This window comes from Dendrobates tinctorius, unplaced genomic scaffold, assembly GCF_039654945.1.
Source record: "Dendrobates tinctorius isolate UK_male_01 unplaced genomic scaffold, ASM3965494v1 ptg000187l, whole genome shotgun sequence".
Taxonomy (NCBI): Eukaryota; Metazoa; Chordata; class Amphibia; order Anura; family Dendrobatidae; genus Dendrobates; species Dendrobates tinctorius.
In genome coordinates this window covers 275,411-303,202 of record NW_027361854.1, presented here as the reverse complement: position 1 = coordinate 303,202, position 27,792 = coordinate 275,411, and the positions used below count along the sequence as shown (strand labels likewise).

General features: G+C 41.0%; 1 protein-coding gene across 1 annotated transcript in view; it reads left to right on the top strand.

Moving 5' to 3' along the window:
- Positions 1 to 27,117, top strand: part of ERBB3 (erb-b2 receptor tyrosine kinase 3) — an 87,642-nt gene extending 60,525 nt beyond the window's left edge. Inside the window, exons 5-28 of the mRNA XM_073552188.1 lie at positions 793 to 858; positions 2,799 to 2,917; positions 3,008 to 3,146; positions 4,398 to 4,511; positions 4,794 to 4,908; positions 6,098 to 6,171; positions 6,273 to 6,360; positions 7,408 to 7,610; positions 10,749 to 10,881; positions 10,978 to 11,068; positions 11,157 to 11,311; positions 11,832 to 11,888; positions 14,541 to 14,682; positions 15,295 to 15,414; positions 16,200 to 16,298; positions 16,727 to 16,918; positions 17,087 to 17,242; positions 17,836 to 17,911; positions 18,035 to 18,181; positions 18,264 to 18,361; positions 19,473 to 19,649; positions 20,064 to 20,135; positions 20,708 to 20,975; positions 24,263 to 27,117. Of these exons, the coding sequence (XP_073408289.1) occupies positions 793 to 858; positions 2,799 to 2,917; positions 3,008 to 3,146; positions 4,398 to 4,511; positions 4,794 to 4,908; positions 6,098 to 6,171; positions 6,273 to 6,360; positions 7,408 to 7,610; positions 10,749 to 10,881; positions 10,978 to 11,068; positions 11,157 to 11,311; positions 11,832 to 11,888; positions 14,541 to 14,682; positions 15,295 to 15,414; positions 16,200 to 16,298; positions 16,727 to 16,918; positions 17,087 to 17,242; positions 17,836 to 17,911; positions 18,035 to 18,181; positions 18,264 to 18,361; positions 19,473 to 19,649; positions 20,064 to 20,135; positions 20,708 to 20,975; positions 24,263 to 24,831 (3,470 nt within the window). The 3' untranslated portion in view covers positions 24,832 to 27,117. The remainder of the gene's footprint in view (positions 1 to 792; positions 859 to 2,798; positions 2,918 to 3,007; positions 3,147 to 4,397; positions 4,512 to 4,793; positions 4,909 to 6,097; positions 6,172 to 6,272; positions 6,361 to 7,407; positions 7,611 to 10,748; positions 10,882 to 10,977; positions 11,069 to 11,156; positions 11,312 to 11,831; positions 11,889 to 14,540; positions 14,683 to 15,294; positions 15,415 to 16,199; positions 16,299 to 16,726; positions 16,919 to 17,086; positions 17,243 to 17,835; positions 17,912 to 18,034; positions 18,182 to 18,263; positions 18,362 to 19,472; positions 19,650 to 20,063; positions 20,136 to 20,707; positions 20,976 to 24,262) is intronic.
- The last annotated feature ends 675 nt before the right edge of the window (positions 27,118 to 27,792 follow it).

The following is a 27,792-nucleotide window of genomic DNA, read 5'->3' as shown; positions in this document are numbered from 1 at the left end:
TATTAGAGGACGGGCATCAAGCATGCTCATTTTCTTGGCTGGACTAATCTACACATGGCTGCCGGTCCTTTATGTATTTTGTGCCGACGGCAGACACATCTTTGATTTTACGAACTAAGAATATGATCACACATGACATATGTTGTCATTAATATAAGTGAGGTTTGAGCAAAGTCGCTCATTCAGATGTATGGAATGGATTTGAAGCCACATGCAATGTTGTAACCACTCCGATGTTGATTAGAATCTGGTGACTGTTTCTTCAGAAAGTTTATTTTCACTGTGCACATAGAAATTTTTTGTTGTGCATGGGATACGGATTTCATATGGCTGTAGGCGCAGACTCCACAGTGAAATTTGGGTGAAATCTGACATATGTGAATCACCCTGTTAGTTTGATGATGCACACATTATTTTTCTATCACATAACCAAATTAAATCTCCATTGTTGGTGAATGGTATCCTGAGTTCTCGGTCTCAATCTTTGGGATGTGCTGAAAAAGAAAATGTCGGGTCCATGGAGTACCTACGGCGCAACTTAAAGGAAGACCCTTCAACTTACATATGATTAGCGAGGACCCCGGCGATTTACTGTGCATCTTACATGAATTTCAAATTTCCTGTCTCCATGTATCAACAGAGTGATAAGTGTGTGTATATATATATAAGGTTTATATCTATCTATATATATATATCCCCTTTCTCCTGAGACTGTGGTTATCGTTTAGATACATAACATAGAGTGAAGGTTACATTATCTTTTGGGGACTGAACCTTTGTTGTCTGCTCCAGGTAAACCTTGTCATCCTTCTTGTACTGAGAAGTGTTGGGGGCCAGGAGAAGACGACTGTCAGAAATGTGAGTCTTTACCTTTAAATTCTTATCTGATGGTGACAATAATACTAATTTTTTTCCCCCAAAAAATAAAAGAACATTAATAAAAATATATTTATATACTGTTTATTTACTTCCATCACCATAATAATATGGGATGGAGAATATGTATGATGGGTATATGGGCATGGGACTATGGGATGGAGGATGTGTGATGGGTATATGGGCACTCGACTATGGGATGGTGGATATGTATGATGGGTATATGGGCACGGGCCTATGGGATGGTGGATATGTATGATGGATATATGGGCACGGGCCTATGGGATGGTGGATATGTATGATGAGTATATGGGCACGGGCCTATGGGATGGTAGATATGTATGATGGGTATATGGGCATGGGACTATGGGATGGAGGATGTGTGATGGGTATATGGGCAATCGACTATGGGATGGAGGATATGTATGATGGGTATATGGGCACGGGCCTATGGGATGGAGGATGTGTGATGGGTATATGGGCACGGGCCTATGGGATGGAGGATATGTATGATTGGTATATGGGCACGGGCCTATGGGATGGTGGATATGTATGATGGGTATATGGGCACGGGCCTATGGGATGGAGGATGTGTGATGGGTATATGGGCACGGGACTATGGGATGGTGGATATGTATGATGGGTATATGGGCACGGGCCTATGGGATGGAGGATGTGTGATGGGTATATGGGCACGGGCCTATGGGATGGTGGATATGTATGATGGGTATATGGGCACGGGCCTATGGGATGGAGGATGTGTGATGGGTATATGGGCACGGGACTATGGGATGGAGGATGTGTATGATGGGTATATGGGCACGGGCCTATGGGATCGTGGATATGTATGATGGGTATATGGGCACGGGACTATGGGATGGAGGATAATTATAATTTGTTATAACTAACCACAGCTAGTTACTATGCCCGGGCAGCGCCGGGCTCTTCAGCTAGTAACATTATATATTTGAACGCCTCTCGTGATCACTAAATAAAAGCTCCATTTGTTTGTTGACATCATAGGAATTAATACTGTACCTGTCAGATAGTAAAGAAGTCTGATTTATTGATATATTCTCCTAAATACTTTATCATCCAAAAAAAAGAGTGTATTGCCTGTATCCAAAAAATAATTCTTTACTGGTATCAGAACGTAGTGGCAAACGATCATCACTCCGGCTTATCTTCTGAGGCTAATAATATATAATAAATAATAATGTTGTTTTTTTTAAATTCAATTAATTTGGAAGGAATCTAGCATGTTCTTTTAACCCCTGTGTTGTAAAATCTTGAAAGAAGAAATATTTTGGGGACTGATATAGTGTTTGCAAACATGCATTTATTGAAAAATGGGGCTCTAGAAGTCAAAAACACTAGGAAAACATGGATATGTCTATGACGGCAGAGCAATTATGCCACTGCAGTGCCTTTGGTAGACTTGAAAAATGGTCTATACAGCATTTTCACAAAGTGCCCAAACAGAGGTGCATATAAATTAGTGCCACGTAGTGCACAGTAGTGTCACCTGAAATTATACATGTACAGTAATATGGAACAGTCCTGACAGCATTGCAATAGTGGTCACATAGGACTGTCATCTATATTAGTTTACCCACACAGAGTAGCAAGAAAAAGTAAGTGAACCCGTTGAAATTACCAACATTTACTCCCAATTGTATGTATGTTATTAGTTTAGTTACATTGTGTTTCTCTAGAATTGAGACTTAGATAACAGTCAGACTTATTAGTACTCAGTACAGAAATACAGGTACTTCTAAGGGGTTCACATAGTTTTCTAGTGGCTATAGTGATTCCAAACACAAAAATGAACCCATACAGAAGTTGCATGTACTTTAATATGTGAAAGGATATCATACACTAAGTGATCATGAAATATACAATATAAGATTCTTTTCCTGCAGTGACAAAGAACATCTGCGCCGAGCAGTGCAATGGCCGCTGCTATGGACAGACCCCCACTGAATGCTGCCATGATGAGTGTGCTGGGGGCTGCACAGGTTCCCTAAACACGCAGTGCTTTGTAAGTAATTCTCCGTGAATCGTACTATTGGCGTTTTTTATGTTCCAAGTTCAGCAATTTGCCATAACGGTAACCGTCTGTCCCACACAGTCGTGTCGGAACTTCAATGATAATGGAACCTGTGTCTCACGATGTTCTCAGCTGATTTACAACTCTCTGACCGGTCAAATGGAACATGGCCCTGATGCCAAATTTCAGTATGGAGGATCATGCGTGAAGAACTGCCCCCGTAAGTATAGGCAGATGAAAGTAATAGTGTCTGACCCTGATAATTAACTTGATATGGATAGTCACGGGAAAGGTAAAATGAATGTCCTGCTAATAAAAGTGGGAGGTTCGGGGGTAAAAAAAATGTTTCCCACTGTAATTATTCATTAGAAAGTCCTCCCTAATAAATATCAGTGATAAGAGCCGGTATGGATCACCAACAGAGCTGTACATATGGGGGCTTGGAGATATTGGGCACTGCAGACGAAAGGAGCAGCAGTGCTTCATTGAGCAACACTGACCCCTCTCAATAAATATTAACTTCTGCATGTCTATCTTCTCAGCTCTCATCAGCTCCTCATACATGACCTGCAGTCCTCATACATGACCTACTGTCCTCATACATGACCTGCAGTCCTCATACATGACCTGCTGTCCTCATACATGACCTGCTCTCCTCATACATGACCTGCTGTCCTCATACATGGCCTGCTGTCCTCATACATGGCCTGCTGTCCTCATACATGACCTGCTGTCCTCATACATGACCTGCGTCCTCATACATGGCCTGCAGTCCTCATACATGACCTGCGTCCTCATACATGACCTGCGTCCTCATACATGGCCTGCAGTCCTCATACATGACCTGCAATCCTTATACATGACCTGCAGTCCTCATACGTGACCTAATGTCCTCATACGTGACATACTGTCCTCATACGTGACATACTGTCCTCATACGTGACCTGCTGTCCTCATACATAACCTGCAGTCCTCATAAATGCCAACATGTTTTACCATAACCAGGTTCCCGTATCATGTTCCCACATGCTTTATGCATCCATTAGCCCTCTGCGTCTGTACTGTTACACACTTAACATTATGGCTGGGCCAAACAATCAGGGCAATTGTTACCACCCACCTTTCATGTCTACCTTTTTCCTTATAGAGTGTAAGCTTGCGAGCAGGGCCCTCATTCCTCTTGGTATCTGTTACGATCTATGTGATTATTGTTATGCTGTAATGTCTATTGTATGTACAAGTCCCCTCTGAAATGTAAAGTGCTGCGGAATATGTCGACGCTATAGAAATCAAATTTATTATTATTTATTATTATTATTAGCATGTTTAGCCTGACAGATCCACCATTCATACTGCTAAAAATAAAGAATAAAGTACAGAAGGTTTCCTTTCATTTGTAGCTGACATATCAGTATTATTTTTACAGTTATATATGGATACTGTACTTATATTGTTTTATTTTTATATTTAGTTAATTTTGTGATAGACCAGAACTCTTGTGTCCGTGCATGCCCCAGCAACAAGATGGAAGTGACAAAAAATGGAGTCAAGATGTGCGAGCCATGTTCAGGACTTTGTCCAAAAGGTAACTGCGGTGTCACATTGGGGACATGAAGATAATGTAGAGATGAAATGCGTCTGTGCTTTGTCGTTGCCTTTACCAGATTATAGTAGCAGTTCTTAGCTAGTAATGTATGTCACGATGTCTGGATCCTTTTTATTTTAATAATTTAATGCAAATAATATGGAAATAATAAAAGGAAGAAATCTCTTCTGGTATACTGGACTGGAATATTACACTAACACGACTGTGACTTGGTAGTGAATTCTTCTAGTTTACCTTTCTATTTCCTCTATTTCTTTCCAGCATGTGAAGGAACCGGTGGTAAATACCAGACTGTGGATTCTAGTAACATTGATAGATTCATTAATTGCACCAAGATCTTGGGAAATTTGGACTTCCTTACTATTGGACTAGATGGGTAAGACAAAAAATTATATTTAGTATTTACATTGTGCTTTGTGCACTGTATAAGAAATAGACATATACGAGACGCATAGAAAATTGTACGTTTTAATTCTGGAGTCATCTGATTGACAGGACATTTACTGATACTGTGTATCTGTATAAAGATACTTTTACGTTATTCTTGTGTTCCTTCCAGTGGTGAATTTTGATAAATTCGCCCAGTTTTTTTACTATTTTTATTAAATCTAATGATAAGTCAACATTTGAAGAAGACTAAGCAAGCGTTCAATACCATGGATGGCAAGAAGAACAAACAAATCAATTTTGGAACAAATTAAGCCAGACATGTCACTCGACGTAAGGATCAATCCCCAAGAAACACCAAGCTACGACTTGCCTACTTTGGACACATCATCTGAAGAGAGCAATCACTGGAGAAGGACATCATGGTCAGAAGAATAAAAGGAACAAGGTGAAAAGGAAGACCAGTAGCCTGATCGCTTGATACAATCAAGATAATGGAGAAGACCCTGGTGGATCTATCTAGGCTTGCACAAGATCGATCTTCCTACAGATCACTCATCCATAAAGCCACCATTGCTCGAGTTCGAGCTATAGCCCGTTAAAAAAAATGCAAACTTAACTTTTGCATACTGAACAATATTAATAGTTTCTAACAAATCATACCTGATGGAGCTAGCAAGGTCAAATACAGAATCAGGTACTATGCACAACAACACAAGGTATAGCCCATAAAAAATAGCACTAAATTAAATGTCCCATATCTCTGGAACAACTATATTGGGAAGTTAAAGAAATGGATTACTCAGAAGAACAGCAAGAATGAAATAAGAGCAATGATTTACCACTTTTGACCCGATGATAGGTTTTCTATAAATCATTATGGCCTTCAGACACATGTAAACTTTTTAATAAACTTTTCATAAAAGCTGTAGTTCGTAATCTAAAATAACGTTATAATCTGACATTCAGTTTGATTTGAAAAGACAAGTTAGGTTCAAAAGGTTTTGTAAGTATCCATGATATACTTTCCATAGCCTCCATCGTTGTGTGGCTTTCAGAGCAGCACTGATGATTATAAAATGTAAATGTGAACTCTGTTCTCTAGCAGAAGCGCAACAACTATTAAAGTATATTTTTTAATTGTTTTGTTTTTTTCCTGATTATATGTATAATTCTAGGGATGAGTTTATGAATATTACTGCCCTGGACCCTAACAAGCTGAACGTCTTCAAGACCGTGCAAGAAATAACAGGTAGAAGGAAGGCTACTGAATCTTTAGAATAATTAGCATGTTATATTCTTGGACTATGAGAATAATATCTGTTCTAAAACTAACGAGAGATATCACTTTAGGGTACCTGAACATTCAGTCATGGCCAAAACATATGAATGACTTCAGTGTCTTTTCCAGCCTCACTACCATTGGTGGTCGAAGTCTAATGTGAGTATCATGTCTTCTACGATATATGGAAACTAAATGCAGAAGACTTTCTAGAGCAGTGGTCCTCAACATTTTTAAACCTAAGTGCCACCTTCAGCTCTGACAGATGGTTGAGAGCTACATCCAGAGCCCTCCGAGTAGTGACACCCAGAGCCCCCCCATTACTGGTATCATGACAGCCAAAGCTTCCCCCACAGAAACCACACCTGTCCTCTGTACCACATTGCCTTATAGGTAGCATACTTGAAACCAGGAGTTTCCACTTTACCATCATTCAGTATTCTCGCATGAAGCAATCCCACCACACTGTCGTATCCAGTTTTAAGCACCCCTCAATATCTGGCAGGATCATCCTATTTCCAGCTTACCATATTTTCTCTCCACCCCCATGACCAAGGGCATGCACATCCAGATCTGCTCTCCTTGTGAAGTGATACACAGACAAGTCGCCATCTTGTGACCTGCTCTTCTTATCTATTTGCCATACCTGGTTCCAACGCAGCAAGTGGGTAGACAGGTGGGAGCCACACTTAACACTCCCACAAGCGTCCTGTGGCTCCCAAGCCACAAATTGTGACTCCTGTTCTAGAGTATGCTCGGAGTAGTGTGGGTGCTCAAGTGACATATTCAAGTCCCCACTGACAAACATGGGCAATCCCAGCCTTGTTTTGTGGCTGTCTAACAGCTGTGAAACATGTGACCATGGGGACTTGATCATGTGACTCGAGCACCCGCGATACTCAGGGCATACCCGAGCACCCTAGGCAAGACTCGAGGAGCGAGCACTCGCATTCATCACTAATCCCATTTCCTAGACATCGGTGAAGAATTGCTGTTTTTCAGTGTAGTAGATATCATTGCCCATTGCCAGTGGCTTATCGGTAAACGATCAGTACTGATTTATGGTACAGATAAGGAGATATATGTGCACATTGCTGTCAAAATGTTGGTAATCTACGTCCATATTACTTCTCCTTTGTCCCATATTGTGTTTTCCTTATCTTGTGTTTTCGACAAGAGACCTGATCTCTCAATGATATGTTACAGACGTGGGGTGTCACTTCTTGTGATGAAGAACAGCAATGTGACGTCTCTGGGGTTTCGTTCGCTGCGTGATATCAGTGCCGGCAAGGTTTATATTGCAGAAAATGAGAATCTTTGCTATTATAACACCATCAACTGGAAATACTTATCCCCCACAAAACGGCAGAACTTTGATATAAAGAATAACAAGCCTCCCAGTGATTGTGGTAATTCCTTCTTATTCTGACTTTTATTTCTTAATAATACAGTATAATAATAGTAAATATTATAGGGACAATGGGGGAGATTTATCAATAATGTCCAATTCTTAGAAAGTGCAAGCTTAGACTAGACAGTTAAAATGCCCCAGAATTGTCATAATTGTTCATATTGCTTCATAAATGTGTCTCACTTTAAGACTATCTAGTCTTAATTTTACACCCCTTTTCAGTTAGTTTAAAAGTTGATTGGGTATGAGTACTTTTTACTTACTATTTTTTGTTGGTATATCACATAAAATACCAAAAAAATAAACTTAAGTTTGTGGGTGTAATGTGAAGAAAATGTGGATAAGTTCACTAGATATGAACACTTTTTCAAGGAATTGTACATTTCTACTATAACAATTATGGTTGTATCTTAAAGGAATCTATCATCAGGTTTTTGCCGTTTAACATAAGAACAGCATAATGTAGGGACAGAAATCCTGATTCCAGCGATGTGTCACTTACTAGGCTGTGTTAATAAAATCAATGCTTTAGCACCAGGAAATTATCACTAATGAACTTGTTGTCTCCTGCCATGTAGTCCTCTTTCTCTATGTATCCCTGCCCATTGATTGTGATTGGCAGCTTTTATGCCTATGCACAATGTAACCAGAATGCTACCAATCCGTGGTGTGGGCAATGTTATACAGAGCTCAGCATTCAGAGAACTGCTAGATCTGCAGCATAGGAAACGGTGAAAAACTGCACCAACTAGTCTAGTAAGGGATACCTCACTGGAATCAGGGTCTCTGCCCCTACATCTTTCTACTCTCAGACAACATAGCAAAACATTGGTGACAGATTCTCTTTAAAGGGAGGCTGTCAGCCAAAGCACAAAGCCTTGTAGGGGATATAATCTTTGCAAAAATCACACTTTTAGTATTCTAATTCACTTCTGCATTCTGCAGAAATTGAAGTTTAATCACATATCCTAATTAGGATGCTCAGTGCACCCTTGGGGTGGCCAAAAAAAACAGTGAATTGGTTTGGTATAACCCCACCTGGCTTGTCTAAACTTTCTCTGCAGACAGTGCTAACTCCAGGAATACCATTGCTGTCAATCACCAATGAGGGAGGGAGGAATATGGAAAACCAGCTGGCAGAATGGTGCACTTAGCTCTTAAGTCACACCAAGGGTGCACTGAGTATGCCTTGTGTATACTGTCACTTAGGGGTGACAGACTCCCTTTAAAGGCTTTGTTGCATGTCAGATCACATTAATTTCATGTAAGTGGGGGCCTATTTCTTCAATAAATATCTTTTCCCCACTTGATCACTTATTTTATGGCTCATTATCAGTTTTCTTGCTTGCTTGCAGAATATTAGGGGGTACACTGCAGACATATTCACCAGAGGAAGACATACAGTGCCTTGCGAACGTATTCCGCCCCCTGGAACTTTTCAACCTTTTCCCACATATCATGCTTCAAACATAAAGATACCAAACGTAAATTTTTGGTGAAGAATTAACAAGTGGGACATAATTGTGAAGTTGAACGAAATTTATTGGTAATTTTAAATTTTTGTGGAAATTAAAAAACTGAAAAGTGGGGCCTGCAATATTATTCGGCCCCTTTAACTTAATACTTTGTTGCGCCACCTTTCGCTGTGATTACAGCTGCAAGTCACTTGGGGTATGTCTCTATCAGTTTTGTACATCGAGAGACTGAAATTCTTGCCCATTCTTCATTGGCAAACAGCTCGAGCTCAGTGAGGTTTGATGGAGATCGTTTGTGAACAGCAGTTTTCAGCTCTTTCCACAGATTCTCGATTGGATTCAGGTCTGGACTTTGACTTGGCCATTCTAACACCTGGATATGTTTATTTGTGAAAGATTCCATTGTAGATTTTGCTTTATGTTTGGGATCACTATCTTGTTGGAAGACAAATCTCCGTCCCAGTCTCAGGTCTTTTGCAGACTCCAACAGGTTTTCTTCAAGAATGGTCCTGTGGCTTCATCCATCTTCCTATCAATTTTATCCATCTTCCCTGTCCAAGCTATGATGCTGCCACCACCATGTTTGACAGTGGGGATGGTGTGTTCAGCGTGATGAGCTGTGTTGCCTTTACGCCAAACATATCGTTTGGCATTGTTGCCAAAAAGTTCAATTTTGGCTTCATCTGACCAGAGCACCTTCTTCCACATGTTTGGTGTGTCTCCCAGGTGGCTGGTTGCAAACTTTAAATGACACTTTTTATGGATATCGTTGAGAAATGACTTTCTTCTCGACACTCTTCCATAAAGGCCAGATTTGTGCAGTGTATGACTGATTGTTGTCCTATGGACAGACTGTCCTACCTCAGCTGTAGATCTCTGCAGTTCATCCAGAGTGATCATGGGCCTCTTGGCTGCATCTCTGATCAGTCTTCTCCTTGTTTGAGATGAAAGTTTAGAGGGACGACGGGTCTTGGTAGATTTGCAGTGGTATGATACTTCTTCCATTTCAATATGATCGCTTGCACAGTGCTCCTTGGGATGTTTAAAGTTTGGGAAATCATTTTGTATCCAAATCCGGCTTTAATATACTCCACAACAGTATCACGGACCTGCCTGTTGTGTTCCTTGGACTTCATGTTGCTCTCTGAGCTTCAAACAGAACCCTGAGACTATTACAGAGCAGGTGCATTTATATGGAGACTTGATTACACACAGGTGGATTATAGTTATCATCATTAGTCATTTAGGACAACATTGGATCATTCAGAGATCCACAATGGACTTCTGGAGTGAGTTTGCTGCACTGAAAGCAAAGGGGCTGAATAATATTGCACGCCCCACTTTTCAGTTTTTAAATGTCCACAAAAATTTAAAATAACCAATAAATTTCGTTCAACTTCACAATTGTGTTCCACTTGTTGTCGATTCTTCACCAAAAATTTACATTTGGTATCTTTGTTTGAAGCATGATATGTGGGAAAAGGTTGAAAAGTTCCAGGGGGCTGAATACTTTTGCAAGGCACTGTTTTGGCTTGATTCATATCAATCTACAAACTCCATGGACGGGTTTAGAACATTGATGCGATTAATATGAAAAGTACAGATGGAAAGACGATGCATACATTCCAATGAGAACTCATAGAGTTATTGTATCTCTGCAGTCAATGAAGGAAAAGTATGTGACCCGCTCTGTTCTGACAAGGGCTGCTGGGGCCCCGGACCTGAACAGTGCCTGTCGTGCAGAAACTTTAGTCGAGATGGGATCTGTGTACCACACTGTAACCTATATCAGGGGTAATTACATTTATTTATATTCAGCATGAAGTTATGTCAATGAATGGCATTGTCTGGTTCTTTTCGGTAACAGCTTTTTATTACCTCTTTGTATAGAGATAGCAGGGAGTTTGCCAAGGATGGGGTTTGCTTGCTCTGCCACCCGGAATGTCAGAGGGTGGAAGGATCACTGACCTGCAATGGAACGGTAAATCACAAATGCTGCTCCCACCCTTCATTACAATATTACTTCCACCTTGTCTGTCTGCGCCAAATGATAATCTTCATTCTGTCAGGGCGCCGACTCGTGCATGCAGTGTGCCAACTACCGAGATGGGCTGCATTGTATGGACAGATGTCCTAATGGGGTCATGGGAGAAAAAGGACCAATCTACAAGTACCCCGGTGGGAATAAGATCTGCCTGCCCTGCCATGAAAACTGTACCGAGGGGTAAGGTCACCTTCTTCATGGTATTTTATATCGTTTTAGAGTTATCCCAGTCATCAGCCCATTCATGATTCCAATAAATATTGCGTTGACTAGAATTGATCATCTACAATGTACATGAAATAGTCACTGATACCCAACATTATTGTTATGGTTGTGCGACAGATACATGAAATCTAATTTGATTGGACAAGTGGCGTAAAGCGGTTTTATTTGTGAAATAGTGCGGACACGTCATCACAGATCCAGTAATAATAACTCTGACAGGTGTCTGTTATCTAGGTCCCAACCGAATCAGGCAAAATAGGAAAAAAAAACCATATACCCACATTTATCAATATATTATGTCTATTTTTGATGCATTTTATCTAAAAAATAATATTTAAACCGATGTTGGGACACATTTATTAATAATGTTTTGCACCATAATTAATGCCGTTTTAGTCTGGTCTTTCATATGCAGTCAGTCTGTCTTTATGGCATCTATAGGACCTGAATTAATGCAGTAATCCTTTTCTGACAGGTGTGTAGGTCCAGACATACAGGACTGCAATAACATTGTTCTGCGTGCAGCTGAAAGGTAAACCTAGGAAATGGCATTTGTTTCTCATCTTTAACAGATTTTCATTGTATTCATCCTGGCAAACACCAGAGAAGGGATTCTGACCATATTTCTAGCCATATTAAAAATAAGGAATATTTAAATGTTAAATTTAGGTTTCCGCTGATTGTGTTTTATGGCTTGATCCATCATATGGGAATAAATAGCAGACTGTCTCCTTATCGTCATTCTTTTCTATGGAGAGTGACAGGCCTGATACAGAAGCCTCTTCCTTAATAAAAGGGACCTAGTACCCTTATTCCTGGGATTGTGCAGGGAGTGGGAGGAGGTGAGCTGTGACCATCAGCTGTTATGAATGGTGGATCCCGTGCTGTCTGTATATAGGAGATATCTTTTACTGTAATTCTTCATGTGATAGTAATGCTGAAAAGTGATCTCTACAGAAGGGTCAGCATATTATGAGGTTTAGTGGTTAGAGAAAACTGCAAGAATTCAAGAGCTTTCTAAATAGCTTTACCATAGGTCACTTTCTGATGACACATTCCCTTTAAATAAACCGATAATAAGAAGCCATATGCGTAAAGAAATTATAGTTATTATATGTTATTTAACACAAACTGTTACTGCAACCAGTGATAGAAGCAGAGCAGGGATAACCCGCAGGTATGCGCGTCAGCAGGAGAACAATGAAGAATTAATGTGCCAACATTGTTGCGTTTGACCTGGTATTTCCAACTATGTGGGATAAAGAGAAGTCACGATTTTTGGCTGAATTCCTTTCACCCTTTAATAGGAGTACCAATCGGTGAGAGGAACTGTGAGAACAATCATCTTGTGTTCCTTGTATGAGGAACCAGCATGTGACATGCTTTATGATTCGCAGGAGCGGATTCCAAATCTCAGTGTGGCAGTACAGGAATGAGGAGAAGATACCTGTGCCCTACACCCTTCCTGCCGCTATCACGCTGCTCCTGCCACCGGCATCCGAGCATTACTCATCAGATGACCTCACTGCAATTATCTCCTCAAACATGATTGCTTTCCTCAGCCAAATACCTTCACTGCTGCCACCTGACGTTAAAGTGCACACGGGTTACTCCGAAAAATCAGGTTCCCAGCAAAGCGCGATATATTCATAAAATGTATGAAGCAGCACACGTGGAGTCATGTCACGCAGCTCATCTTGGGTTTTTTGCACACCTACAGTCTCATCCTATTTACAGAAGAAACCAGTGCCACCTGTGATTGTTTGTTTTTTTTTGCACACTGATTCGGTCAGGGTAGGAAATGGTACACTCGCATTGCCCCATTGAATAACATTGATCTGAGTGAGTGCAGTCCATTTTTTCCACTGGCAGCACTTGGATATAGTCGTGTGTACGAGCCCTAATAGTGGCCCTTAGGGGACACTATGGGTACTGCATTTGCTCTTTTCATCTGACATAATTATTAGGCCATGTGCACACGCTGCGGTTTTGCTGCGGTTCTGCTGCGGTTTTGGCCCTGTAGAACTGCAGCAATTCCGCAGACATGGTACTTTACCATGTTAGCCTATGGGTTTTCAAAACCGCAGTGCTCACGCTGCGGTTTTTTACCTGCGGAAAAGCTGCATTTTTTTTTCCGCAGCATGTCAATTGTTTCTGCGGATTCTGCTGAGGTTTCACACCTTTAACATAGTAGAGGTGTGAAACCGCAGGGCAAAACCGCAGGCCAAACCGCAGCAAAACCGCAGGTCACTTTACCTGCGGTTTTACCTGCGGTTCCGCGGGAAAAAACCCGCAGGTGAATCTGCAGTGTGTGCACATAGCCTTAGTGTTAACAGATCGTCTTTCTTTCTTCTACACATTACAATTTTCAGCTCAATGACCAATTACTGTACAGAATATTGCACATTCTAGCAAGGTAGAGGAACCGAGAAGAGTAGTGTGCTGCCCTCTAGTGGCTGGTAATGTTCTGTGCATGTGCACACTTTTGCTCTGCTGATGTAATGGAGTGGTACAGAGCCATTATAGAAGTTTACAAATTAATCACCAGAAATATGAATTCCCTCAAATGTTTCCTAATGTGAAATTTTAGGTATACTTTTTATGCTAGAAAAACTGATCGACATGTTGGGGTATAGTCACAGAGTAAATGCACTTTTGAAAAAGGAGGCATGTACTTGCTCCATAAAACACACCATTTAATAACTGCATTTTGTGTTTATCTTTGTCCAATTTTTAAGTTTGTTTGGTGATCTGAAACATTTAAGTGAGACAAACCTGCAGAAGAATAGGAAATCAGGAAGGGGCAAACACTTTTTCACACAACTGAATATATTTTTTCGGATGGCATACAAGTATTGATATTTTCCTCGCATTTATATAGCAGCACTATGTTTTTAACTTGCTATTTGTATGTTTAATAGTAAACATTAATTATGGTTTAAATATACTCTGGGGTTCTGGGCTTTTTTATGCCCTTAATAATGTAATATTTATTGAAATGCGTATTATTAGTTTTTGTTGTTATTGTACCGCTTTTATATGTAGTTTTCCCTTTTCTTTGCTTGGTCTTCGTTTTACTTGCAGGAATCAGGATAAACCATTGCCAGTTACTTGGTGCTACCATTGCCCCACAGTTTAATACCTTAGTTAACAAAAACTAAAATGTGTTCTCTTTTCTTTACAGTAAAACCCAGGCGATGGTGGCAGGGGCAGTGGTTGTGTCCATATTTGTTCTGTGCTGCTGCTCTCTCCTAACGCTGTTATACTGGAGGGGGCTAAGAATCCGAAAGAAGCGAGCCATGAGACGCTACCTGGAGAGAGGAGACGTAAGTTCCGTTTGGTAGCAGAGCCTGTGACATTTAGATTTTATTTTGACATGCTTGTCATCTACAAGGACACTAGAAGGGATGACAACTTTACCTTGCGTAGACCAGGAGTCTGCACTGGACAAATGGGTTTAATTCTACATATATAGATTGTGCTCTGTATAATTGAAATGTAGACAATTTTATTGCCTCTAGTAAAATACTCACCAGTTACCGTCTTCAGCTGTTCCCGGTGCCGCTCCGGTCCCGATCCGCCATCTTGTGACTGACTGGAAGTCAGAGATAATGGTCACAAGCGCTCAGCATCAGTCTATGAGATCCTTGTTCTGCCTATTGAGTAGTGACCTCCGGATCACAGAGCAAACTATGGAGCGCTCCAGCAGGTCACAAACTGCAGAAGACCGCCCGAAGCGGCACCGGTGACAGATGAAGTCGGTGGCTGATAAGTATAATACTAGATACAGGGAATTTACATTAGTGGCCCCACTCCAGTGCTGAAATAAAAAAAGGCTGAGTGGTGCTCTAATGCCCAATATCTGCTCCGATCTTTACACTACTAGCTGGACAAAAAATGTAAAAAGCTATTGAAACGTTATTGATATTTCTCCACAGGGTAATGAAATGTTGGACCCATCAGAAAAAACCATCACTGTGCAGGCTCGAATCTTCAAGAGCACAGAGCTGAAGAAGCTCAAAGTTCTGGGAGCTGGAGTATTTGGCACTGTGCACAAGGTATCATATATGGAACAACCACACTGTATGTGATATGCACAGGTATATATCCTTACAAGGGAGCTTTCATCAGGTTTTCCCTATAAATGCTGTTGCCACCATGTTTTTCAGCCTTGTAATACAAGACTACTATATTCCCCAGACAGTTTAGAAAAAAACACTTTGAATTTGTCCACTGCCTCATCCTAATGTGCACCAAGTGGTCCAACATGGTCTCCAAACTGTGCCCAGCCAACCAGTCACTGCCTATGAGTGATGACTTCAACTTGATTCATATATCCAGCAAAGCTTCCCACCTGTGCAGGCTCTCTGTTAGCTGGGCGCATCAATCATTGGTGGAGGGGCAGAGAGGGGCCACCAAGCACTGTCTGGAGATGCCCATTGGACCGCTTGGTGCTCAGCAGAATTCATCACTGGACAACCTCAAAGCTTCTTTTTTGTAAAGTATACAGAGCTGTCTGTGGGATATAGTGGACTTCTCAGGAATGTAATGAATACATTAAAAAGCTGAAAAGTGTGGTGTCAGCGTAAAAAGTAAAACCTAATGACAGGGTCCCTTTAGTCTACACCACAGGATTTAGACAGGGCGATTTATTACAGTACATGAGTGGATCTAACCAGAATGATGTCTGTGATGCTTTAAATATATGCACGTTCTTACTAGAAGATTCTGAATCTGTATAAAGATTATGGAGCACCCTGGCCCACAATTACTATCTCTGGGCTTTTTCCACTTGAAACATACTTTTCTTAGCACATTCTCACATATACTTTCCCCCTTGTAGGGTGTGTGGATCCCAGAAGGCGATTCTGTAAAGATCCCTGTGAGCATCAAAGTGATACAAGATCGCAACGGTTGTCAGACATTCCATGCTGTCACCGATGTAAGTCCATGCAGCTTTATTCTAAGGTTTAGGTGCTAAAAGCGAAGGATCCCTTTAAATTTACTTTTAATAAATATCTTATTAAATTAGAAGTCTGTTATCAACTTTTATTAACTTTAAGCTGTTAATTAGCATAAATGACAACAGAAATGTAGGCCAGTGCCAGTATAGAGTACCGAACATTCGTGGCGGTGAGGAACTGCAGATGAAAGATGTGCCAAAGTAAATATTCTTAAATCTTAGTCCAGCACCAGTCTAATGCCAGTCTTGATAAATCTGGACCTCTGTTTTGTGAAGTGTGGTCTTTTCCTGGTGGCCCATGCTTGTAGAAGGAGAACATAGAAACACCATGTCCAAATGACAACAGACCAAAATAATATTTCTTTTGTCATGTCGGGGTGTTCATTAACAGCTGTCTAACTTCACAGCATATGCTTGCGATGGGAAGCCTGGATCATGCATGTATCGTACGACTGCTGGGCATCTGTCCAGGAACACAGCTGCAGCTGGTCACACAGCTTCTGTCCATGGGCTCATTGCTTCAGTACGTCAGGCAGAACAAGGACACTGGTGCCATTGGGCCCCAAATGCTGCTCAACTGGTGTGTGCAGATTGCCAGGGTGAGTCTTGCTATTCACACTTGCATTTTCTGTAACTGTCTGGGTGTACAGTAATGGGTATATTAGAATGAAGCTCGCCATACACATAATCTGGCTGATCAGCACACGTTCTACTTTTTATATGATCAGTTAATTAGAAGTGGGTTACTTCTCGTTTGTTTTCTCCAGGGCATGTACTACTTGGAGGAACATCGCATGGTTCATAGAAACCTCTCAGCTCGCAATGTCCTCATGAAGAATCTCAATCACGTGCAAGTGTCAGATTTCGGTGTAGCCGATCTATTGTACCCAGACGACAAGAAGTATTGCTACAATGAGATCAAGGTGGTGTTTTTCATGTACAACTTCAGATCTGGTGTAGAATTATCACAGGAGAGATCGATCAAAACTAGTGCAACGGAAAAGTTGAACAATGCCTGAAGCATCACACCACATTGCAGAGACTTTTTGAGATTTGAAAGTACCAATCTGGTTACTTACTGTAGGAACCAGCTCCACTTTGCACTAATTTTTATTGATCTTTCCAGTCAATTGATAGAATTATTAAAGGTGTTTTTATAGCATTTGTTATAAAATATAATAAGTATTACACGCCAACTAAATCTTCCTCCGCTCCACTGGTTACCGCTGGGTGTGATGACGTCCTGTTCATCAGCCACACCAAGCCGTAGCGGTCACTTGTGTACATATATGGCGCTAAAGCCAGTGATTGGCTGCAGCGGGTAGATGACAGATGAATGAGACATAAACTGCCATCTACAGTATGATATACACTAAATCATGTGATTAACAAACTTTATTATTACACATAATAAATTTGTCCCTAGCATAGTATATAAAGATTGCTATGGCTGTGAATGATTTTATTTTTCTACCTTTTTTAATTACCACTGTTTTTTTTCTCTGACTCCAAGCAGACACCCATCAAATGGATGGCTCTGGAAAGTATACACTTTGGGAAATATACTCATCAAAGTGATGTATGGAGCTACGGTGAGTCTGTTATCTAAAAGTGGTGCATTTCTGTGAAATGTCTTTCCTCTCCATCATTTTACAATTTCATAGGATTCGGTCTCTCAAGAACTAATATCTGGTGGTGATTTTGCTTCTTCCCAGGAGTGACATTGTGGGAAATGATGACATTTGGAGATGAGCCCTATCCAGGTATCCGTCTGTCTGAAGTACCAGACCTTCTAGAGAAAGGAGAGCGACTCCCTCAGCCTGCAATCTGCACCATTGATGTCTACATGGTCATGGTGAAATGTGAGTCTCATTGATTTCTCCATGTCTCACAGTTCTTATTCTTCGTGCCACTGACGTCTAACATGTACTATTTCCATCTTAGGTTGGATGATTGACGAGAATGTTCGGCCTACATTCAAGGAGCTGGGAAATGAGTTCACCCGTATGGCCAGGGATCCTCCCCGCTACCTGGTCATAAAAGTGAGTGTTTCTAAAATCTGATCCTATTCTTATGTTGGGCTCTGGTTATTGCGAACCCCAACATAACCGGTAACCAGTCTCGTTACATGATTTATGTAGTGGCACTGAAGGATGAGAACAGTGTTAATTAGATGTGTTCTTCTCTGGTCATTTACCTTAACATTAGTTGGTTGTGATTTTAGCTAAAATGTGTAATATTATTCCTTCATGAGATACGGCTTCTGTCCGCCTTTATAATAACCTTTTAGTGTAAAAATCTTCGTATTCATATCTTGATATCCATTTCTCCCCAAAAAATGTGACATCTCCACATCTCAGCAACATACTAAAAAGCATCCTTTAATTCATGGCGCTTAAAAGTTTTTCCCCTTTTAATTAAATTATCGTGCTTGTGTTCAAAATAATAAAATCATCTGTTAAATATCTTTCCCAGGTCCAGCGCTTGGTCTCTGCCTCTGCTTCAGTAATTGTGCACAGGCTGTAGCGGTGACGTCACATCTACAGCTCTGCAGTCAGTCACTGGACTCGGCAGTTTGCGTCAGTTACATCAGCAGAGCTGCTGAGCTCAGTGATCGACCGCAGCGCTGTAGATGTGTCGTCACCACTCCAGCCTGTACACCATGACAGGAGCAGTAATCAAGAGTCAGTGCTGGAAATGGGGATGATAAATAACAGATGATTTTATTATTTTGAACACAGCCCTGACAATTTAGTTTAAAAAAGTTGAATAGGCAAAAACCCCATTAATAAGACAAGTACCTTAATTTGCTAATAAGCTATTACTTATTTGATATCTATACTGACAGTCAGACTGTTCTCTCCTGAATAATTCAGGTCTGCCCTTCTTCAGGATTTATTAGTAAGGCCAGGATCACACTACCGCTTGTGATGCAAGAAACTCGCATGAGTCTCTCGCATCATCACCCGGCGCTGCTGCCGGCACTCAGGACTGGAGCTGCAGCTGCATAGAAATACATGCAGCCGCTGCTCCGGTCCTGTGTGCCGGCGGCACCGCCAGGTGTTGATGCGAGAGAGACTCGTGTGAGTTTCTTGCCTCACACACTGTAGTGTGATCCCGGCCTAAGTTTTATTCCTGCTTTTCTCCATACAGCGAGACAGCGATGCTGCCCCGTTTCCTCTACTTGGTGAAGCGCCACAACTGAGTGACAAAGAAGAAGTGGAGGAAATTGAAACTGATTTAGGCACAGAAGAAGATGAGGATATGGGACCACATCCGAAAACTCCAAGCACTGTTTATGCATCCCGGCAGAGGATAGACTATTCCAGAGTAAGGATTTCATTAACACATCTGCCGCTATTCGTCAACATTTTCTTCTTGCATCTTTACGAGGAGAGCTAAGCAGAGTCGATTAGAATTGTGTCCGCACAGCGCTCAGCGAGCACGGCTGTCCCTTTGTTTCAGGGATCGGTGACGGTCTCAGAAACTGGATCAAAACTTTCGACATGTCACTAAAAGGTCAAAAGATTTTTAAAACTGTAGGTTCTCTTTCACTCCATCTCTCCGAAGGTGGCCAACATCTAAAATGATCAGTGGTTATTTGGTGAAATATTGTGTAGACAGGTTGTGAGCAAAGCTTTCACATTAGTGCAAAATGTAAACATATGAAAGCTGAAAAGTGGTTTCTGGTGAGCATAATGTCTACTTATTATAGATGACCATATGGTTCTTCCCTTTGTTTAGAGTCAGAGTGTGCAGAGCTCACTTGCTGGATATCTCCCTATGAACCAGAGTCTTGGTGCCATCAACAAGAAGGTAACTACACAACTGAGAAGCAATGTATTACGCTGTTTTGCACTATAAAATATTCTTAAAAAAATATGCATATAACATACACAGTTATTGGCTGTTTAACAGCAGCAAAACATGCTGGGCGGGGACTCGAGCGTGGCACTCGAGCACTGGCGATACTCTATGCCTTCCCGAGCACTCCAATTGCATGATCAAATGGTGAGCACGCTCGCTCATCACTAATCAAGTCCATTAGCCTGGTAAATAAATAAAGGTGTGACAAATCATTCCATATTTCCACTTTTTTTTACAGTAAAGAATCACGAAATATGATAATGGTGACTCCTGCTTTTCTCTAGAGCTAATGGATGGCCCCTTGTCATGAGCACAGACCTAAGTGTATACAGACTTTAGAGAAATCGCTTTACCGACCAGTCACATATTTGTAAATTTTTTCCTAAATGAATAACGCCAAGGCTGATAACCTGTCTAGTATTCAGATGATACTTATTGGATCTTTGCCATATGTGCAGAAAATTTTTACAAATATTATTTTTTGATGTGTATTGAATTTGAAAATTTTTCTTTTGTTTCAGAGTTCAACCCATCGTACTGATCCAAGTCCAAGGCGCATGACCAGGAGAAGGCAGGACTCTATAGGCCGCACAGTGTCCGAGTCATCCGAGGGCTGCTGTACTCTATCCGACATGGAGGCAACGGAGGAAACATCGTTTGGATTTGGGAGCCTCAGTCGTAGCCCTCGCTCACGTTTGGACAGTGCATATCGCTCGCAGAGGGAGAGTCTACTTGCTGGTACCCCAGATACTGACAGCGAGTACATTATGCCTGAGCTTAGCCAGGGAGGTACGTACACATCTGAACTGCAGATATTTATTTTATTTTTCATTTCCAAGAACAGAACATAAAAACAGAATTTCCTTACAAAAATGTGAACCTAAATTCAGATTGACTTGTGAATATATTTAGGCTGGCACTACAAGGCAACTTTGGCTGCAGTTTACAGCTCGCGGGCAAAAATTGCACTATGCTGTTGCAATATAACAACAGAATGGAAGTTGTAAGCGAATGCAACAGCAAGCCACCACAGCCTCAACACAAGTCGCGAGAAGCACAAATTTCAGGTTTTTTCTTTTCACTTGTGTGCTGCAGTCAAGGAAAATTGCTGGTGGAAAACGCGACCAGATCCACTTATATTACACTGTGAAAGCAGCAGCATAGTGCAACCTTTGGTCGTGTGACATGGGAAAAGTTGTTGTGTAGCCGTAGCTTTGTGCCACTAGAAAATCTCTTGAGAACTTTCAGGGGTAAAGTATTTGCTGATTAAGAATCGTTTCTCAGTGTATTAGTAAGTGTAACTGAAGATTCTTTGTATAGAATATATTTTTTAAAACTGTAAATTTTTATTGAAGGACTTTCATATTTCACAATATAGAAATATTTAAAAAGAAAATAAAAAGGTGGATATATAAAGATATAACAAAATTTCAATGGCAACAAGTTAAACCGAATACATAACAGATATGCCTTATATTATGCTTAAGCTATTATTCAGAAATTCTAATTTTTAACAGTTTGAGAAGAGGGAAAGACATACAAGATTTACAGGAGACAAAAGGTGGGGAAAGGATAAATCTAGGTATTGTGAGGAATAGATGAGGAGATGAATGAGAAAGTCAAGAGTCGACTCTCAGATACTCAGGGTCCCAAGGAGACCAGAGAAGATTAAATCTCTCAACCCAATGTTCAGTCACAGCAGCGCGATATTCATAATTTCTCACGTCCTTGATTCTGGTGTATAGATTGAGTAGATACGGGAGAGAGGTTTGCTACCAATAGAAGACTATGAAACATCTGTCAATATATTTAAAAGAAGTCTAATAGTACTCTTGGATATTTTCTGTGAAAACATTAAGTAAGAACATTTGAGGCTCTAATGGTAGGTCATCAAAAATTTGTTTAATTAAAATTCAAACATTAATCCAGAAGGGAATTATCAGGGAACAATCCCAAAACAGATGGAAAGCAGATCCCCTTATCAGGGCACATCTCCAACATAAGGGAGAAATAGATGAGTCTAGCTTATGTAGGAGCTCTGGAGTGTAATACCAGAAATGAAGGTTCTTGAATTAGTGTTCTTTGTCAGTGGTACAAGAAGCTGTAATAGCTGTTTTGACCAGACAAGTCTCAAACCATTCCATATCAGAAAGAGGACGTGCTGGTGCAAGACAGAGTTTTTCAATTTCCATCCATTTTGCGTAGGAGGATTTTGATGACCGTGCTGAGAGATGAGTAGCCAAATAATAATGTACAGAGTGAGGTACGCCTAGACCACCCGTATTCTTACTCATCAGCATAATTGACTTTGAAATTCTGTGATTTTTTTCTGCCCATATGAATCTCAAAGTAGCTGCTTTGAGTGACTTTACCTCTCTGAGTGGAACAGGTATGGGTAAAGTTCCAAATAAGTATAACAGTTTTGGAAGAATGGTCATTTTTATTGCTGAAATACGGTCAAACAGAGATAAAGATTGAGACATCCATCTTGTCAAAAGGGAACGGATTTCTTTAAAAGTGGTGGGAAGTTACTTTTATAAAGAGATGAAAATGATGACATGACGTTAATTCCTAAATACTTAAAGGGGTTGTCCGGGCTTTTCACATAATCTCAGTGCATATCTGGGCTGCAGAATACTGACAATAAGTAATTTACCTTCTGTGGCCAGTTTGCAGCGTTTCCAAGATATGATCTCTTGCTTCTATGAAAAACATCCGGGGGGGGGGGGGGGGTGTTCTGGCATTTAAATGAGAACTGGTCGTTTCCTCCTCACTAGTTTCACTTTCCATAGATCACTGTTCAGTGTGTGTCTGGGGGAGGAGCAGCTGGGTGGTCCTGCTCTCTGAACTGAGGCTGCTAGAGGGGGAGGATTTGTTGCTGTGTGAGGAGGGATAGGCTTGCTCATGTGGTCGGGGAGGGCCTGTTGCTATGGAGGGTGGGGTTGTTGCTATAGAGGGCATGTTTTTAGTAGAGTAGGAGGAAACGACCAGTTCTCATTTCAATGCCAGAACACCCCCCCCCGGACGTTTTTCTTAGAGGCAAGAGATCATATCGTGGAAACCCTGCAAACTGGCGACAGAAGGTAAATTACTTATTGTCAGCATTCTGCAGCCCAGATATGCACTGAGATTATGTGAAAAGCCCGGACAACCCCTCTAAGAGTATTGTCCGTCCAATGATACTTGAAGTTATTGTGGAAGAGATTCAGTTGGGAATCTGGTGTATTTATTGGGAGAGCTTCTGTTTAGTTGTGTGAGTTTTGTAACCCGACAAGTTACCAAATTCTAATAGAAGGGAATGTAATGTAGGAATAGAAAGGTGAGGATTGGTTAGAGTTAGAAGAATGTCATCTGCAAAGAGGGAAAGTTTGAATTCTCTTTTATCTGGACCCCTTTGATATCTGGGTCTAATGGCAGCTGCAAGGGTTTCAATGCACAGGATAAAAAGCAGTGGAGATAGTGGGCATCCCTTTCTAGTGCCGTTCTTTATAGTAAATGCTTTGGGAGAACTATGGGAAGCCTAATTGTTGCAGAGGGGTTGGAGTATACACTTTCGATAGCCTTTAGAAAGGGACCCTTTATACCGTATACTTCAAGGGTTTTAAACATGAATGGCCAACTGAGGCGAGTAAACGCCTTCTCGCATCTAAGCTTAGGAGGAGAGTATGGTCTTTTGATTTTTTGATTATATCTATAAGGTCCTTGGTATTGTCACCTCCTTGCCTACATGGATTAAAACCTACCTGATCTTTATGAAACAGAGAAGGCAGGTAAAGATTTCAACGAACTGCAAGTAGTTTAGCAAATATTTTGATGTCCGAGTTAAGTAGGGCTATAGGTCTATAATTCTTACAATCCATTCTATCCTTACTTGGCTTGGGGAATAAAGTTAAATAAAAATGTAGCATAGATTCGGGAACAGGAGATCCATTGAGAAAGGAGTTATAAAGGGGAGTCAGGTTGGGTAGAAGTTCATTTAGGAAGCTTTTACAATATAAGTAGGGTAAACCGTCTGATCCAGGTCTACATAGAATATTAACTCTATGCCCTCATTATCTCCTTGCATTCTTGCACAGATCTGTCAGAGGATGGAACACTAAAGTCCCAAAGATCCCAATCCCTAACCCCTTGTATGGCCAGTGCCACTGAAGACGATGATGATGAGTATGAGTATATGAACAGGAAGAGGCAGTCGTCAGAGAGGTTGGAGTATGAGTATATGGACATCCGAGGATCACGGGATGGAAACAGAGAGGCCATAAAAGCTTCACGGCAAGACAGTGAAGATAATTATGAATATGAAAACAAGGAGGACTATGAGTATATGAATGAGAAGGGAAAATGCAACCAGAGCCAAGAACTAGGAGATGAAAGCACAGAGTATACCTACATGAACCGGAGTAGCAAAATTATAAAGGACAGCAGTTCAGATGACAAACAGGGCTATGAGGACATGAAACTAATTTCAAGCCAGGCAAAATCCATGGACAAACCTACAGTGGTGCCACAAACATGCCACAGAGAGGCATTACAAAGAGGTTACATTCAGCCTCTGCGGGAAATGGAGGTAAAAGACTGTGCATTTGATAATCCGGACTACTGGCATAGCCGTCTGTTTGTTAAGAGTGACATGCAACGGACATAAAAAAAAAAAGCAAAAAACACTAAAGTGCCTGGAAAATTAATTCCTTCTTCACTGTTATCTTTGTGCTCAAATACAATATCACCCTGATATGCACTGTCCACTTGTGAAGCCATCGGCAGGAATATCGTTCTTGAGTTCTCGGACATAAGGGATATTCGATAAGCCAAATGCTAATATCAACAGTGGTTTATCATCAGCAACTCCTGCAATAAGCGAAAACAGGGAACATTTTATATGCTAAGCAGAAGTTACCCGTCTGCCTATTCCTGGGGTCAGAGTCTAGGAAATGAAGTTATGAAGGTTCTAACATGAGTACTTACCACTTGAGTATTCCTGAATGCTACTGCGATTTGGGTAATAATACCTGTAAATGAGAAAAGGAGCATTTCACGTCTTCTCTCTACCGTACGCCTACACACACGTCCCTCTACGCGAGTATTCAGGATTACATGATCATATTACCGGGCAATGAAATATTGCCTCATGATTTGGGTTGTATGAAGACTTTAGCACCATTCGTGTTACAGGGGAAGACAAGTTTATAAGACACAGTGTTGCTTTAAAGAGGGTTTGCAGTTTCAGAAAAAGCCTCTTCACCGACTGCAACTTGTCTTAAAAAGCAAACTGAGCTTTACTCACCCTCCCGCAGTCCAGCTGTGAATCTTCACCACGGCTCTTCGTGTCTTTTCTAGTTGACTACGCGAGCCGGAGAGCTCAGTTATTGGCTGCTGTCGGCATGTCGTGAGCGCTGCAGACAATAACCGACTCTGATGGAGACTCACTGGACCTGGGGAGGGTGGGTTTGTTTTTAAACAAATTGCATCTGGGAGACAAGGGGTTGTCCAAGACCAGAAAACCCCTTGAAGCCTGAGATACATTATATTCTCACCTGCCTGGATACACTGGGTGACCTTTAGTCTCAGGTAGCATCTTGATCATTTAAGCACTTACTTTTTTGAGTACTAAATTGTACACATATTTTCACTGCCGCAGTAAATGTAGCTTGAGACGTCCTAATCGATTAGGAAATAAGACTCCTGCTGAAAATGTAGAATATTTTTCATGTACCCCTACCATATGCTGGCCAATAATGAAATTATTATTCTCACCGACTGCATCCAATCCCTATGTAGTTAGCAATTACATTGGTGAAAAGATTGGCGGTTCCTTAGGTTAAGTTCCTACAATAAGTTTTTGATGCTGCACAAAAAAAGCAGTGTCTTACATTCAATTCTAACCAAATTGGGTGGGATTTATAGAAATCTTATGCCCGCTGTGCTTTTATGTCTTTTTAAATACCCAACATGTCAGTCTGTCTTGCGGGAACGCTGAGTTTTATGTGTAAATTTTCTCCATAGAATCACATTAGATATGGAAAATTCACAGGTAAAAAAAACCATAAGCATTTTCAGTGCGTTTCTTCTGTGGAAATGCACTAAAAACATATGTAAACGACACATGACTGTATCAACAAAAGTTTGTCAAATATCAGGATATATAAAAAACAAAGCAGCTGTATTTAAATCATGAGGTGCCAAAAAGAGTCAAAAACTGCAGCTGAAAAAAACACTAAAAACACAATGAAAACAATGCAATATAGTGAAGTGTAGGTGCACATGTTGAGTATTTGCAGCAGATTTTTTTGCAGCAAAACAACTGAGCGTTGGCAGAAAAATTGCTGAGTAAGACTAGGTTCACATTAGCTTTTGAGTCCGCAGCATATCATCTGCATCCGCAAACAGATGCCAAAATGCATGCAAAACACATGTTTACGCAGTGTTTTTTATGCGCATCATCTTATCCATGACGAGAAAAAAAACGCTGCGTGTGCATGCGTTTGCGTTGTTTATCGCATGCGTTCGATATAACACCAAGCGAACGCATGCAAACACATGCCCCTGCATACACCATGTTAAAGATATGTACACATGAGACATGCGGCTCTATGTGGATCAAACGCTGCGCGCACAGACGCAAATGTGAAACCAGCCTAACATATGTGTTTTTGATGCGGTTTTACTTGTGTTCCCCCCCCCCCCCCATTCGTTTGAAAGGGTGAAAAACGCTGCAAAAGAATGGACATGCTGCAGATTTGCAAAATACTCTCTGATGTTCAAATCTGCAAGGAAAACATAATCAGCGCACGCATTAGGTTTCAAAAATCTCATTCACTTTGCCGTTACTGTACAAAGCTGCATTTTTTTTCTACAGCAAAAATGTGCATAAAAAAACCCTGCAGCATAATAGATGCAGAAATACTGTAGAAAATCTGCAACACCAAAATGTCATCAAATGCTCAATGTTTCAACGTAGCCATTAAGAAATGTTCCTGGAACTGAAAACATTTATAAACATATATGATATCCCACCGAAAGCAGCAGTATAGGCAGTGCTGCTACTCTGGCCTTTCGGAAAAAGGGGTTACATGAGATTGTGTATTGATTAGCTGACCGAAACTAAGCGCTTATTCACACGTTCAGTATTTTTCATAAGTGTTTGCCAAAATCAAGAATGGAACAATCAGAGGAAAATTATAAGGGCTCATACTCACATGCGAGAAACTCGGGCGAGTCTCACACGTCAATACCCAGCACTGCCGCCGGCACTCGGATCGGAGCGTTCAGCTTCATGTGTTTCTATGGAGCTGAACGCTCCGATCCGAGTGCCGGCGGCAGTGCTGGGTATTGATGTGCGAGACTCACCCGAGTTTCTCGCATGTGAGTATGAGCCCTAACTGAAAGATTCACACCTGTTCTGTGTTTTGGAGTTGATCCTGGCTTTGGCATAGAAATACTGATCAAAAATAGTGATGTGTGAATAAAGCTTAATGGCGGTTAGTTGCAGTGATAAATTATTGTGACTCCATGTTATAGCCTAATGGTTCTATTACATGTTAGGACTATGTGCAGCATACAGAGCTGTGATAGGGCGTTAGCGCTCGTAAACAAATTGCTGCATGGT